The 16,793-nt window shown below is 44.2% G+C and overlaps 1 protein-coding gene across 4 annotated transcripts in view; it reads right to left on the reverse strand.

The window, feature by feature from the left end:
* LARP7 (La ribonucleoprotein 7, transcriptional regulator) overlaps positions 1 to 16,793 on the reverse strand; it is a 72,942-nt gene that overhangs the window by 17,396 nt on the left and 38,753 nt on the right. For all 4 annotated transcript variants that reach the window (XM_069743831.1, XM_069743832.1, XM_069743833.1 and 1 more), the window contains exons 9-10: positions 12,354 to 12,502; positions 9,954 to 10,054 (exon numbers count right to left, since the gene is read on the reverse strand). In XM_069743831.1, coding sequence (XP_069599932.1) covers positions 9,954 to 10,054; positions 12,354 to 12,502 — 250 coding nt within the window. The remainder of the gene's footprint in view (positions 1 to 9,953; positions 10,055 to 12,353; positions 12,503 to 16,793) is intronic.

A 16,793-nucleotide genomic window follows, 5' to 3' on the forward strand; every position in this document is an offset into this window, starting at 1 on the left:
TTGGGTTAAGTACACATGTGGACTGGTTCCAACCTAATATGGACCTTCAGCAATTTTTTAGGTCTATCAAACTAAAAGAGTGGTTTTGGAATAAGCCAAATATAGAGAAACCTCTTAGCTGCAGTTTAAGTTTACAACAACTAAATTTGAAGAAAACTAGTCATTTTATCCCACCAGATAATTCGCCTGTCATTGAAGCCTTCATTTTGGCTGTCAATCATGACATAGAAAAGTTAAAAAAAGAATGTACTAACCAATCCTTATATCCTAATATGACAGCAGGTGAAATGGAGGCTCTGTATGAACTGGCACACAATGATGAAATAATCATCAAAAATGCAGATAAAAGGTGGCGCGGTCGTCATCATGAATAAAAAAGACTATATTGATGAGATCAATAGACAGTTGGCTGACCCGGAGGTGTACGAGAGACTTACTCATGACCCAAAGTTTGACATTGCGAGGGACATTAAATCCATTTTGGATGGTGCCCTGAATATGCAAATTATTGACCAAGATGTATTTGATTTTTTGACAGTTAAATTTCCCATCACTCCTGTGATGTACATACTACCAAAGATACATAAGTCTCTCGTACACCCTCCGGGCAGGCCTATTGTTTCAGGCTGCGATTCCATTCTTTCCCACATTGGGATCTTTTTCTTTATATATATATATAGCTTTGTCGCCATAAAAAGAGGGGGCCCAGACACAGTTCTTGCACAGGGGCCCCAAGCTGTCAGTGTCATGCTGCTGATGTTGTTCACTTGCGCTGCAGAGGCCAACACTGGTGATAAGTGCTTCAGTGGAGCAAAAGACACCGAAGATTAAGTGCACGTGGGGGGTGGGGGAATTGGAGTGGGGATGGGGAGATTTATTAAAGGTAAGGTACCGCGTTTGTAGATCATTAATAAATCACTGTAATGTAGCATAACGTGCTGCTATAACCAAGTTATAAATGCATGTGAAACAGATTTCATGTGTTATACAAGTTTAAAGATGGCACTGGGGGCTGACATCTTCGTTTTGCAGCAGTAGCAGGACACTATCAGTGTCAGATTACGGCACCCCATGGACATAGGAGATAATAGACCGGTGCTGACCCAATCTCTAACATTGTAACAGCATTAGCAGTGAGCTGGGCACGCCACTGTGGGCTGCACAACTCACTGCTGTAGGTGCAACTAGCTGCCATTTTATTATAGCCCTGTGCTATCTGCCGAGCTCCACTTACTCTCTATCGCAGGACAGAAGAAGCGCTCACTGCTCCTCTGTACTCCAGGCAGGCACGTCCTGGGCAGACATCCTCTGCTCCTCACACGCTGCCCTGTGTGCTTCTCCTGCTGTGTCTCTGCCTCCCCCTCACACACAGTCCCTGTGATCTCCGGTAAGCTGCACTCACAGCCTGCAGAGAGGGAGGTGACACCTGGAGAGAGAGAGCAGGGCAGCTGACAGGACAGGGATTAAGGTGGGGGAAGGGGGATGGCAAGAATGTTATTCACAAAAAATGCGCCGAGTCCACTGTGTTCTGCTCCTCTGTAAACAAGCTGTGCCTCTGATGCAGTAACTGCTGGTGATAGCAGGTCACAGGGCAGTCACACACAAAATGGTGCTGCCCTGTGATGCTGCTCTTCATTCTGCCCCAGGGATAGACCACCCAAAAGGGGAGGGAAATGGTGATGTCAGCAGTTACTGCCCCAATTTTGCTGCTAACAGTAAGGCTATGTTCACACGTGGGAAGGGGGCTGCGGGTTCTCCCGCGGGTTTTCCCGCAGCGGATTTGATAAATCTGCAGGGCAAACCCGCTGCGGTTATCCCTGCAGATTTATCGCGGTTTGTGTTGCGGGTTCCGCTGCGGGTTTATCCTGCACTGGTTTTACTATTGATGCTGCATATGCAGCATCAATAGTAATGTTAAAAATAATAAAAATAATGATATACTCACCCTCTGACGTCCCAATCTCCTTGGCGCTGCAGGCAGCGGTCCGGTTCCAGAGATGCTATGCGAGAAGGACCTTCGTGACGTCACGGTCATGTGACCGCGACGTCACCGCAGGTCCTGCTCGCATAGCAAACCTGAGACCGGACGGCGGCGTGCAGCGCTGAGACGCGAGTATAGCATTATTTTTTATTTTAATTCTTTTTTTTTACCACAAATATGGTTCCCAGGGCCTGGAGGAGAGTCTCCTCTCCTCCACCCCGGGTACCATCTGCACATTATCAGCTTAAGTAAGCGGATCAATGCATTCCTATGGGTGCAGAACCGCCGCGATTCTGCACAAAGAAGTGACATGCTGCGGGTTGTAAACCGCTGCGTTCCCGCGCGGTTTTTCCCGCAGCATGTGCACAGCGGTTTGCGGTTTCCATAGGGTTTACATGTTACTGTAAACGCAATGGAAACTACAGCGGACCCGCAGCTGCAAAATCGCCGCGGTTCCGCGGTAAAAACCGCAAAGTGTTAACATGGCCTAAAGCTTGTAAATCTTACTATAGCTGCTTGAGGTCTAAAACGGAAAATGCTCCCCCTAGTGGTAAATATGTATATTTGTAAAAAAAATATAATATTTTTCATATAGAAATGTTTGCAAACAGTGCAAACATTGCATTAATACATTTTAATTACTATTTTAAGCTTAATTTCACAAAAAAACAAAAGAAAAGAAAACTGGTGGCACCTTCCCTTTAAGTGTGGAGAATTTGAGTGGGGATGGGGAGATTTATTAAGTGTGGAGAATTTGAGTGGGGATGGGGTTATTCTGAATTTTTTATTCAGGAGCATTATAATGACACTTATATCTTTAAGGGCATCATGTGGAGATTTTCTGCAAAAGAGCAGAGAAGATGGAATTCTGCAGAGACGGCTGTGGATGAGAAAACTCATCATGGGGTCTGGACAAGATGAAGAAAAGAAGGAGAACAGCTGCAGAGACGACGTCATCTATAAGGTACCTCGATGTAAATGTTATTTGTGATACTGACTAACTCATGTTTTTATTTATGTTAGGAGCATTAAAGGGAATGTCCAGGTTTGTGATGAGGCTGCAGTCATTCTTTGTGACTGCAGACTTCTGACTTCTCACAGTGCGCACTGCACGGTCAGCTTTCTCTAGTGCTGGCGATTTACATTAATGCGGTCATGTGCTGACTAGACATGTGTGGCCTCAGCCAATGAAAATGAACTGAGCGAGGCCGGCACGTCTAGTCGGAATGTGGTCAGAAGTATACAAATCACAGGCTTGTGCTGACATGAATGTCCACCGGCAAGGGAGAATCCTAAACGTGTGCAGTGCATGAGTTGTGAGAATTCAGTAGTCTGTGATGTCAGGATTCAGCTCTGCAGGTTCCAGTAGTCGTCACATGGATACTTCACTCATATGCGATTTTCATACTTGTGGTCCTACGACAACGAGCTTCTCTGTTTTTCACTGATCATTGAGAGCATTAGGGAGAGGAGCTCGTAGGTACATGACTAAGTGTGAAAATCACATATGTCCTTGGCAGGGGGGGAGGCCAAAATTAATTCTTTCCCCGGATGCCAGAAACCCTAGATACACCTCTGCTGGTATGCCACTGCAAGCGGTGATTACCGGGTCCGGTGGAGGGATGTCTGTGCACAGGCAGTGAGGCAGGGACTGAGCGTGTGCACAGAGAGAGAATGGAGACCCAGAGACTGCCCGTCCCAGTCTACGCCATAGCCTGGAGCCTCATTATCAAAGGAATATGTCAGTTAATAAATTGCTTTTCTAAAGCTTTATAGTGTAGTTTTAGGTCAGAGAAGGATGGTTAGGGATGAGCTAGGAAGGTGCAGGGACAGATAGTGATGGCTACTTGCGGACATGTGCGGCACTTGCGGTTTTGCACTTGCGGTGAGACAAAAAAAAAACACTGATAGCAGCGTTTATTTTTCTATTGCTGCAAGTACCGCATTTGCCGGATCGCGGCAATACCGCAAGTGCTGCACATGTCCGCAAGTCCTGCACATGTCCACAAGTCCCATAGGGAATGAATGAGGCTGAACGCAGTGTTGCCGTAAGTGATCCGTTACACGGCAGATGTGGGAAAACTGCCGGATCTGCTGCAAAAGGCTACTTTCACATCAGCGATTATTGCCAAAGTCACTGCCGATAGTGTCATACTCACCAATGGGGGAGGCAGCACTAAAAGTGCCTAGGGCAGCAGAAACTCTAAATATGGCCCTGCTCTCAGGTCTGACCTCTGGGTGAGATCGTTTGGCTTCACTGACCTGCGTGAGCGCGTGAAGAGCGTCTGCAATCGCAATCACAAAGGTCAAGCCAAAAGGATCTCACCCGGAGGTTAGACCTGTGAGAACAGGGGAAGAACACTGACATGCTTCTACATCAATATGCTCCCTGTGCTCGCGGTCAGACCTATGTGAGGTGAATGCAGGGAGTATAAGTTCTGCACATGGGGGGGGGGGGGGGGACCTCTCTTATGATGGCAGGAACTGCACATGCTCAACCTGCTAATCGGCCACTGGGAGGACGGATAAGCTTGCAGATGGGAATGGAGAATCATTGTTAAAAACTGTAAATTACAAAACCATTTATTTCCACCTTTCCTGCTTAGTTACATGTATTCTTTATGGTGACAAAATCCCTTTAACCCCTTCCCGACCCATGACGCCAAGTAGGCGTCATGAAAGTCGGTGCCAATCCGACCCATGACGCCTATGTGGCGTCATGGAAAGATCGCGTCCCTGCAGATCCGGTGAAAGGGTTAACTCCAATTTCACCCGATCTGCAGGGACAGGGGGAGTGGTAGTTTAGCCCAGGGGGGGTGGCTTCACCCCTCCCGTGGCTACGATCGCTCTGATTGGCAGTTTCACTTTCAACAGCCAATCAGAGCGATTTGTAATATTTCACCTATTAAAACTGGTGAAATATTACAATCCAGCCATGACCGATGCTGCAATATCATCGGCCATGGCTGGAAACACTGATGTGCCCCCACCCCACCGATCGCCCCCCCCAATCCTCCGATCAGTGCTATGCACAGCTCCGTCCTGTGCTCCGCTCCCCCCGTGCTCTTGTCCGCCCCCCCCCGTGCTCCAATCACCCCCCCGTGCTCTGATCCAACCCCCCTGCATTCCGATCCACCCCCCCGTGCTGCGATCCACCCCCCGTGCTCCGATCCACCTCCCCCGTGCTCCGTTCCACCCCCCCGTGCTCCGTTCCACCCCCCCCGTGCTCCGTTCCACCCCCCCATGCTCCGTTCCACCCCCCCCGTGCTCCGTTCCACCCCCCCCGTGCTCCGTTCCACCCCCCCGCGCTCCGATCCACCCCCCCGCGCTCCGATCCACCCCCCATGCTCCGATCCCCCCCCCCCCCCGTGCTCCCCTCCCCACCCCATCATACTTACCGATCCTGCCGGGGTCCGTCCGTCTTCTCCCTGGGCGCCGCCATCTTCCAAAATGGCGGGCGCATGCGCAGTGCGCCCGCCGAATCTGCCGGCAGGCAGATTCGTTCCAAAGTGCATTTTGAGCACTGAGATATAATCTATCACAGTGATCAAAATAAAAAAAATAATAAATGACCCCCCCCCCTTTGGCACCCCCATAGGTAGGGACAATAAAAAAATAAAGAATTTTTTTTTTTTTCCCCACTAAGGTTAGAATGGGGTTAGGGTTAGGGTATGTGCACAAGTATTCTGTTCCTCTGCGGATTTTTCCGCTGCGGATTTACCGCGGTTTTTCTGCGCATTTCACTGCCATTTTACAACTGCGATTTTCTATTGGAGCAGTTGTAAAACCGCTGCGAAATCCGCAGAAAGAAGTGACATGCTGCGGAACGTAAACCCTTGCGTTTCCGTGCAGTTTTTCCGCAGCATGTGTACAGCGATTTTTGTTTCCCATAGGTTTACATTGAACTGTAAACTCATGGGAAACTGCTGCGGATCCGCAGCATTTTCCGCAGCGTGTGCACATACCTTTAGAATTAGGCTATGTGCACACTGTGCGGATTTGGCTGCGAATCCGCAGCGGATTGGCCGCTGCGGATTCGCAGCGGATTGGCGGCTGCGGATTCGCAGCAGAGTTCCATCAGGTTTACAGTACCAAGTAAACCTACGGAAAACCAAATTCGCTGTGCCCATGGTGCGGAAAATACAGCGCGGAAACGCTGCGTTGTATTTTCCGCAGCATGTCAATTCTTTGTGCGGATTCCGCAGCGTTTTACACTTGTTCCTCAATAGGAATCCACAGGTGAAATCCGCACAAAAAACACTGGAAATCCGCGGTAAATCCGCAGGTAAAACGCAGTGCCTTTTACCCGCGGATTTTTCAAAAATGATGCTGAAAAATCTCACACGAATCCGCAACGTGGGCACATAGCCTTAGGGTTAAGGTTGGAATGAGGGTTGTGGTTAGGGTTGTGATTAGGGTTATGGCTACAGTTGGGATTAGGGTTAGGGGTGTGTTGGGGTTAGGGTTGGAGGTAGAATTGAGGGGTTTCCACTGTTTAGGCACATCAGGGGTCTCCAAACGCAACATGGCGCCACCATTGATTCCAGCCAATCTTGTATTCAAAAAGTCAAATGGTGCTCCGTCACTTCCGAGCCCCGACGTGCGCCCAAACAGTGGTTTACCCCCACATATGGGGTATCAGTGTACTCAGGACAAACTGCGCAACAATTACTGGGGTCCAATTTCTCCTGTTACCCATGTGAAAATAAAAAAATGCTTGCTAAAACATCATTTTTGAGGAAAGAAAAATGATTTTTTATTTTCACGGCTCTGCGTTGTAAACGCCTGTGAAGCACTTGGGGGTTCAAAGTGCTCAACACATATCTAGATAAGTTCCTTGGGGGGTCTAGTTTTTAAAATGGGGTCACTTGTGGGGGGTTTCTACTGTTTAGGCACACCAGGGGCTCTGCAAACGTGCATTGTGACGCCCGCAGACCATTCCATCAAAGTCTGCATTTCAAAAGTCACTACTTCCCTTCTGAGCCCCGGCATGTGCCCAAACAGTAGTTTACCCCCACATATGGGGTATCACCGTACTCAGGAGAAACTGGACAACAAATATTGGGGTCAAATTTCTCCTGTTACCCTTGGGAAAATTAAAAAATTCTGGGCTAAATAATTATTTTTGAGGAAAGAAAAACGTATTTATTATTTTCACGGCTCTGCATTATAAACTTCTGTGAAGCACTTGGGGGTTCAAAGTCCTCACCACACATCTAGATTAGTTCCTTTGGGGGTCTAGTTTCCAAAATGGGGTCATTTGTGGGGGATCTCCAATGTTTAGCCACACAGGGGCTCTCCAAACGTGACATGGTGTCCGCTAATGATTGGAGCTAATTTTCCATTTAAAAAGCCAAATGGCGTGCCTTCCCTTCCGAGCCCTGCCGTGCGCCCAAACAGTGGTTTACCCCCACATATTGGGTATCAGCGTACTCAGGACTAACTGGACAACAACATTTGGGGTCCAATTTCTCCTATTACCCTTGGCAAAATAGGAAATTCCAGGCTAAAAAATCATTTTTGAGGAAAGAAAAATTATTTTTTATTTTCATGGCTCTGCGTTATAAACTTCTGTGAAGCACTTGGGGGTTTAAAGTGCTCAATATGCATCTAGATAAGTTCCTTGGGGGGGGTCTAGTTTCCAAAATTGGGTCACTTGTGGGGGAGCTCCAATGTTTAGGCACACAGGGGCTCTCCAAACGCGACATGGTGTCCGCTAACAATTGGAGCTAATTTTCCATTCAAAAAGTCAAATGGCGCGCCTTCCCTTCCGAGCCCTGCCGTGTGCCCAAACAGTGGTTTACCCCCACATATGAGGTATCGGCGTACTCGGGAGAAATTGCCCAACAAATTTTAGGATTCATTTTATCCTATTGCCCATGTGAAAATGAAAAAAATGAGGCGAAAAGAATTTTTTTGTGAAAAAAAAGTACTTTTTCATTTTTACAGATCAATTTGTGAAGCACCTGAGGGTTTAAAGTGCTCACTAGGCATCTAGATAAGTTCCTTGGGGGGGGGGTCTAGTTTTCAAAATGGGGTCACTTGTGGGGGAGCTCCAATGTTTAGGCACACAGGGGCTCTCTAAACGCGACATGGTGTCCGCTAACGATGGAGATAATTTTTCATTCAAAAAGTCAAATGGCGCTCCTTCCCTTCCGAGCCTTACCATGTGCCCAAACAGTGGTTTACCCCCACATATGAGGTATCAGCGTACTCAGGACAAATTGGACAACAGCTTTCGTGGTTCAGTTTCTCCTTTTACCATTGGGAAAATAAAAAAATTGTTGCTAAAAGATAATTTTTGTGACTAAAAAGTGAAATGTTCATTTTTTCCTTCCATGTTGCTTCTGCTGCTGTGAAGTACCTGAAGGGTTAATAAACTTCTTGAATGTGGTTTTGAGTACCTTGAGGGGTGCAGTTTTTAGAATGGTGTCACTTTTGGGTATTTTGAGCCATATAGACCCCTCAAACTGACTTCAAATGTGAGGTGGTCCCTAAAAAAAATGGTTTTGTAAATTTCGTTGTAAAAATGAGAAATCGCTGGTCAAATGTTAACCCTTATAACTTCCTAGCAAAAAAAAATTTTGTTTCCAAAATTGTGCTGATGTAAAGTATACATGTGGGAAATGTTATTTATTAACTATTTTGTGTCACATAACTCTCTGGTTTAACAGAATAAAAATTCAAAATGTGAAAATTGCGAAATTTTCAAAATTTTCGCCAAATTTCCGTTTTTATCACAAATAAACGCAGAATTTATTGACCTAAATTTACCACTAACATGAAGCCCAATATGTCACGAAAAAACAATCTCAGAACCGCTAGGATCCGTTGAAGCGTTCCTGAGTTATTACCTCATAAAGAGACACTGGTCAGAATTGCAAAAAACGGCAAGGTCTTTAAGGTCAAAATAGGCTGGGTCATGAAGGGGTTAATGACCGTGGGCAGCGTGAATCCAAACAACTGCATTTTTGTAGCCGTGTATGCTTTACTCTTTAACGCTGCTACATTTCAGAAAATATGTACCGTATTTTGAAAAGCCATATAGTGACCAAGCATCTCAGATAATTAGTCTAAGAGACAAGTCCTCGGTGACTTCTCACCCTATACACATACATACATACACACACACACACACACACACACACACACACGCACGCACGCATACATAAAGGAAACTGCCACCAAGACCAGCATCTATACTAAACTTATGGCAGATGATGTCGATACGTGATAAGTCTCTCAGACTGGACAAACATCTAATATCACCACCATAGAATGAAATCTAGTTCTTTCTGCAGATTGTTTTTATAAATTTTTGATTATACTCTGAAACTGCTGATGGAAAATGGGCTTTTATCTTTAAAGGGAATCTGTCAGCTGTTTTTGCTATGTAATCTGAACACAGCATGAGGAAGAGGGGTTGAAACAGAGATTTCAGAGAAGCCTCTCTTACCAAGCGCCATGGTTTTGTTTGCTTGCAATGATTGTTTTAGCACCAGGAGTTTATCATTGCTGGGTCACAGAAGTGGCGGGCATGATAGTCCGACATGCCCCCTCCTGTGATAGGCACCTCACTGCCTATGGACATTGTATATACAGAGGTGTGTGTGTGTGTGTGTTAGCTTCCTCGGCTCTGCTAAATCTAAAAACTTTGATCCTGTCAGAACAGCTGCATCCAGTAAGCTAAGTGACACATCATTGGATTCCACTTCTCAGATGAGGTAGCAAAAACCTGCTGACAGATTCCCTTTAAGGAGCAGGGAAAAAGACAGTGAAAAGCTCGTATAGTTTGACTAATAACATACAGAGTGTTCAGAAAGGATAATAGTAATTCTCATTCTAGGATGGATTTGGAAAGTTACCATGGCCTGGTAATCTATCTAATGATGCATACTGAATATTTTGCTAGATGAGATGGTGACATATCATCAACAACAAGATTATTAGAAAAGCTAGGTAAAGTAATCACCTTAACATGCTGGCGATTTGGGAAAGGCTCCAAACTGGTGATCTTCACAATAACCCCATTGACAAATTGGGGTCCAAGAGCTTCATTTTTCACAACATTCACTGAAACACAACAAAAAACAAACAAAAACATGAAAGTCAAGAATTGATATACATCTAAATATCTATCTATTCAGAAGTAAAGTCATAATTATGGGCAGAAAATATAGCAGACAATGACATGTGTATGTATTTTCTATTTCCTCAATTGTCCATTTTAGGGATCTTCAGAGATTATAGAGGGGTGGCAGCACCATCTCATTTGGACTCTTATTTATTAGTGTTAGCTGGTACGAAGAATTTCTTCCTCTGGTGGACCAACATGTCCATTAATGACATGACAGCCAAGTGATATCAATGAGAAATGCACAATACTTTATTTCAGACTGGACTGAAACAAATAACCAAATCTGAAGGTGGTAAAGGGACCTACAGTACATTGGGCTCATGAAGTGGATCGCAAAATATTTGATATGTGGTATGTGCAGACCATGTCTCTGTACGGTCAGACACAGATCAGATTATCTCAGCACAGGAACATTTTTTTTTTTTTTTTACCGCATCCAATTGTGGAAATTATTATTATTGGAAGATTGATTAAAATGAAATTTGTTCATGGGACAACTCCTTTAAATCCATTATGTATCTACAGTTGGAATATGGATACAGATGAAAAGTTTGGCTATGGCCGCCATTCCATGCCCTGCAGGGTTTGGCAGGTTCAGACAAAGCGCCACAGGGCGTGTAGAAGCCTTAGCCATTCTTTTATCTATATTCTTATTCCGGCTATGGATTAAGCATTTAAAGGGAAGGTGCCGCATTTTATTTTTTGTATTAAAAATGATTGTTTATATAAACAATTATTTTTAATAAAAATTTACATTTAACTTTAATATTTTTTTTATTATTAATTATTTTTTCAGCCACTGGGCGCCGCCATTTTGCTTTGCAGGAGTGTAAGTGTAGCTGCACGACACTTATACTCTGCAAAGACGGCTGCCCTGGGCATAGGAGACTGTGGTTGGCATCCGACCCTATACTTTTCATTGAGCTGCTCCCTGCTGTGACCTGGCCATGCCCCCTGAGCCGTCCATACCACAGCAGAGGCAGGAGATCGGCGCCATCTTTCTGGAGCTCACAGTGTGTCTGTGAGCTCCAGCTTCCCAGTATAATCGCAGGAGCCCTGCGGATATAGGAGGAGGAGGAGGAAGAGACCAAGGACGGGAGGGAGAAAGGACTCAGCAGCGGAGCAGTAAAGTAAGTATCAGTGGGGGAGAGGTAATTAATGGACTGCGCCTGTCGCCTCGCTTTCACACATCGCCAGGACAGGATCTGAGGAGGGGAATGGGGTCTGTGCATGCAAAGTCTGGATCAGAACAGGCCATCAATCAGCAGAAATGTTTCCTGGATATCTGTGGAGCAGACAAGCAGTCGGCCCATCCATGTGTATAAAAGACAGCGCTCGATGTACAAACCCTGGCTGCTCCGCGCACTGAACATGGTGCCTCCATACACCAGCATACTGCTCTCCTGAAATACTCTGTGCTGCTGTCACCCTGCTCCCTCCACCATATATCTCCCAGAATCCTTGCTGCCTGCCATACTCTGTGACTGTCTACTTGTCAGTATAACTTTGCAGTCACCAACAAAATGGCTGCTCACTGTGTTCCTGAACATCGTCTCTTATCCCTTAGCAAACACCCAGGAGGGGAGGAGAGGAGACATCACGCCCATGTCACCAGACTCCGCCCATAATTACTGCAATGCAGTAATGTGAGCTAGTTGTAAACTAGGTTTTTGTCAAATTTCATTAGCTGCTCCCTCTAGTGTTTAAAAGTGGAAATGCCAAACCTTTTAAAATTATTTTTCATATTTTACTAAATTATAAACAAATGATACAGGAAAGAAATATATCTTGGTACCGTGTTAGCCAGCCACTTTTCAGTTAGCCATTAAAAAGGTATCAACCACTGAGGACTCTCAATTCTTAACAAATGATAATATTTTTTAAGAAAATTTAAACATTTATTCTTTACATTTTTTCAATCGCTGGAAATTCTTTTTTTTATGGCACCTTCCCTTTAAAGACACATGGTAAGTGTCACATTTTACATGTGGACCTACTGCTGGGCCTTTTGGGCTGAGTACCAAAGTGGTCTATACATTATTAAAAAAAAATCTAAATATGCCAGTCATGGGGTTTAAAGGCAAATCCCCCAAATATCCAAATATATATGGCCTACGTATCTGCACTGCCTTTTTGTTGGGTTGTGATTATTTTACAATTAAACTCACTTAATTCACAATTTCATTACAGCATGTGAAAATATAAAAAATAACCTTCAATTTAAAGCTCTTTTACCATCTTTCACATTGGAGATCTGTTTTGTTTGTTCAGCTTCCATTTCTCCCATGGAATCATAGTTTCGCCCACTTATTGACTTTTTCAGGAAAGACATGCTGGCTCTCTGCTGTGTCAAATATTCGGTCTTGAGATCTAACCATTCTTGCCTATTGTGAGAGAAATTTATAAATTGACTTTCCATGTGAAGCTTTGTTTCCTAAAGGCTCAGTAAAAAAGGATTATTAATTGGGATAATAGCACAACTAAGCTCAGCATCAATGAAACAGCACAAACATTACCTGCAAGATGTTACATACAAACTGCAATAATTAGCAGAGAGGGACATGGATGTTAATGGGAGGCAATAGCGCTGCTTTAGGGTTGTCATAGACTAGTATGTCTACACCCAAGTTAAGGTACCTTCACTCTGAGCGACTTTAGAACGAGAACGATAGCGATCTGTGAAGTTGCAGCGTCCTGGATAGCGATATCGTTGTGTTTGACACGCAGCAGCGATCAGGATCCTGCTGTGACATCGCTGGTCGGAGCTAGAAGGCCAGAACTTTGTTTCGTCGCTGGATCACCCGCTGACATTGCTGGATCGGCGTGTGTGACGCCGATCCAGCGATGTCTTCACTTGTAACCAGGGTAAACATTGGGTTACTAAGCGCAGGGCCGCGCTTAGTAACCCGATGTTTACCCTGGTTACCAGTGTAAATGTAAAAAAAAAAAAAACAGTGCATACTTGCATTCCGGTGTCTGTCCCCCGCCGTCAGCTTCCCGCACTGTGTCAGCTCCGGCCGGCCATAAAGCAGAGCACAGCGGTGACGGACAACCCCTTTAAGTATACTACTCCTACTATCTTCTTGAGCATTTGGCTTTACACATAAGATCTATTTACATGCATAGTCTATATAGTCTATACCTTCAAGCTATGTACAAAAGTTGGCTGTGGTTTCCCTGAGTGATTTAAAGACAATTTGTCAGCAGGTTATTGCTTCCACATATGAGAGCAGACTGATGTAGGCAAAGAGAAGCTGAATCCAACAATGCAAGGCTCTTAGATTACTGGGTGCAGCTGTTGTCTCACAATTAAGAGTTTTTAGATTTAGCCATGTAGCAGAGCACAGACAGCTAACCCGGCCCACATCATACAGGCTCTCTGTGATCACAGTCTATAAACAGTGAGGTGCTCATCGCAGGAGGGGGTGTGTGGGACCAGGGCTCACAGAGACCAGCAAGTCACAACAATCATAAGCTAGCACAACCACTGTAAGCAAACCTAAACCTCAGAGCTTGATAAGAGAGGCATCAAAATCTGTGAGTTAACCCCTACCTCAAGTTGTCTTGTGATTACATAGCAAAGACCTGCTGACAGGGGTTTAACCACAGATTTACACTGATAATTGATACCCTATAAAAAGGATGTGCCTTCCGATTAATAAACAGATTTGCTGCTAGTGACTGTCATCAATCACGAGTGTTTTATTCTCTATGTGCATGTAAAATCTCTATCAAAGATACAATTTGGCCACAGACAAGAAAATTCACACCCTAGTGTGACCCCTTTAAAATTGGAAAAGTTAAAAAGCAAAGTACACATAAAAAAAAGCAACTTTGTATTACCGTATATACTCGAGTATAAGCTGAGATTTTCAGCCCAAAAAATGGGCTGAAAGTGCCCCTCTCGGCTTATACTCGAGTCAAGGAAGGCCGGTGGGGGGGGGGGGGGGGGGGGGGGGGGTTGGCTTTAAGAGAGGAGGGGGCTTTGGGGGTGGGGTGGGGGTGCCGGCGTTTGAGGGGGGTGCGACGACGGTCACATACTCACCTGCTCCTGATGCTGTCCCTGCCTGTCCCATGGTCTCCGGCGCCTTCTTCCTCCGTTCAGCGGTCACGTGGTACCGCTCAATAAAGTAATGAATATGGACTCCACTCCCATAGGGGTGGAGCCGCATATTCATTACTGTAATGAGCGGTACCAGTGACCGCTCAATACAGGAAGAAGCTGCGGGTGTCGGAGACCATCTGTCTAGGAGAAGCTGCCAGGGACCGCGCCGGGAGCAGGTGAGTATTTCATATTCACCTTCCCTCGTTCCACCGCCACCTCGTTTTCTGCGTCCTCTTGCTGTGACTGTTCAGGTCAGAGTGCGCAATGACGTATTAGTGTGCGCGCCAGCCCTCTGCCTGAACAGTCAGTGCGGAGAGACGGGACGCTGAGGAGCAGCGACGAGAGTTGAGTATGTGATTTTCTTTTATTGCAGCAGCAGCATTATATGTGGCACATTGTTATATGGAGCGTCTATGGGGCCATAATGAACTGTATGGAGCATTATATGCGGCATATTTATATATTGGGCCATAATGAACTGTATGGAGCATTATATGTGGCACATTTGTATATGGAGCATTATATGGGACATATTTTAATATGGAGCCTCTCATGGGGCCCATCATGAACTGTATTGAGCATTATATGGGGCTTCTGATTCAATATGGATATTCAAAACCACTTAACTTACTGATGTCTCAATTAATTTTACTTTTATTGATACCTATTTTTATTTTTCACATTTACCGGTAGCTGCTGCATTTCCCACCCTAGGCTTATACTCGTTTTCCCAGTTTTTTGTGGCAAAATTAGGGGGGATTGGTCGGCTTATGCACGAGTATATATGGTATATTATATCAGTCTCTGAGGGGCCTGTGGCCAGAATGCCCACATGTGCTGCCTATAGGAGAAAATGGCAGCAGAGCGGAGCTGCAGGGATCTATCCTTTGCTACCTGAAAGGCGCTTTCTGGCTGACACAGGCATGTGCGACTGGATGACAGTGACGATGATGCTATGGGGGAACGGACAGAAGTGAGTGGTGGTGATTGTTTTTCTAAACAACACACTGGGGAGAGGTCCAGAATAATCAGTGGAGGTGGGGGAGAAGAGAATTATGATAGCGGTGGGGGAGAAGGCAGTGACGGAGGTGGGGAAGAACAATATATCTCGCTTACATAGTCTCCCTTATTATGTATATTGCCATCCCTTATTACACAGTGCATATATATATATATATATATATATATATATATATATATATATATATATATATATATATATATATATATATATATATATATATATATATATATATATATATCTCACACTATAATCTATAGCATTGTGTTGCACAGGGGCTCCAAGCTGTCAGTGTCCGCCCCTGCTTGATCTTGAACATACACCTATTATATGGTCTATTGGTAATAAAATTAAAATGTTTTATGACATGTTTGCTATAAGAGTTGTACCCATTGATGGAGATAAGACATATATGTGTATGATAGATATATATATACATACATACACACACACACAACTTGATTTGTTGAAGGGGGATTTAAATACGAGGGCTGTGCACTACTGTATTAGCTTGACAAAGACCACTGGTATACTAGGGGTTGAAATGTCGCTGCTGTTTCAGGACTTGCAATGCCATCATATAACAAGTTGCTAAGTACTGGATGTTGAAGCCACCTTCGTTTACTTCACTGTATAATTGACAGGTTCCCTTTAAAGAAATCAGTGTTGAATGGTAAATGTAAGCTCTATATGCAGAAAAGAAAGCAAGTACTATTGTAAAGATGTGTAATGTGCTTCTTGTTTGGCAGCCATGCTTTCCTGATACACGTTGTTGGGAACATGACCACTGTCCATCACCACCCTAAGCAGCTACCAATGCTAATGTGCACCTCTGCAGTAAGAAGAACTGCACCTTAGCAATGGTGACTGCTTGTGACATTTCCCTGCACAAGATAAAAAAAAAAGTGACATTTTCTAAATCATTGGAAAACTGCAATTCATTGTGTCTCGTGAATATTACATCAAGATTCATATTGCTTTTGTTTTTTTTCCTCCAAGAGACATAATTTTTTTTAATGACAGCCATGTATGAGGGTTTGTTTTGCCTAGCACAGGTTGTAGATTTTAAGAGTTCCATTTAATTTATCAGATAAAGCACTAAAAACTCAATTTCAACATAGTTACTCGTGTTTTATTCTTACAGCGTTCTCTGTGTGGGAAAAATTACAACTTTATTCGGACGGTGAATATGATTATGATTATGAAAATTCCAAAGTTATATACAGCTCTGGAAAATAATTAAGAGACCACTGCAAAATGTTCAGTTTGTCTGTTTTTTCTCTTTATAGGTATATTTTGAGCAAAATATAAATTGTTAATTTATTCTATAAACTTCTGACAACATGTCTCAGAATTTCCAAGCAATAAATTTTGTAATTTTTTGCAGAAAAAGGAGAAATGGTCAAAATTGAAAAAATAAACAAAAATGCATTGCTTTCAGACCTCAAATAATGCAAAGAAAACAAGTTCATAATCATTTAGAAACAACGATACTAATGTTTTAACTCGGGAAGAGTGCAGAAATCAATATTTTGTGGAATAACCATGA

Source organism: Ranitomeya imitator, chromosome 1 (genome assembly GCF_032444005.1).
Source record: "Ranitomeya imitator isolate aRanImi1 chromosome 1, aRanImi1.pri, whole genome shotgun sequence".
Lineage (NCBI taxonomy): Eukaryota > Metazoa > Chordata > Amphibia > Anura > Dendrobatidae > Ranitomeya > Ranitomeya imitator.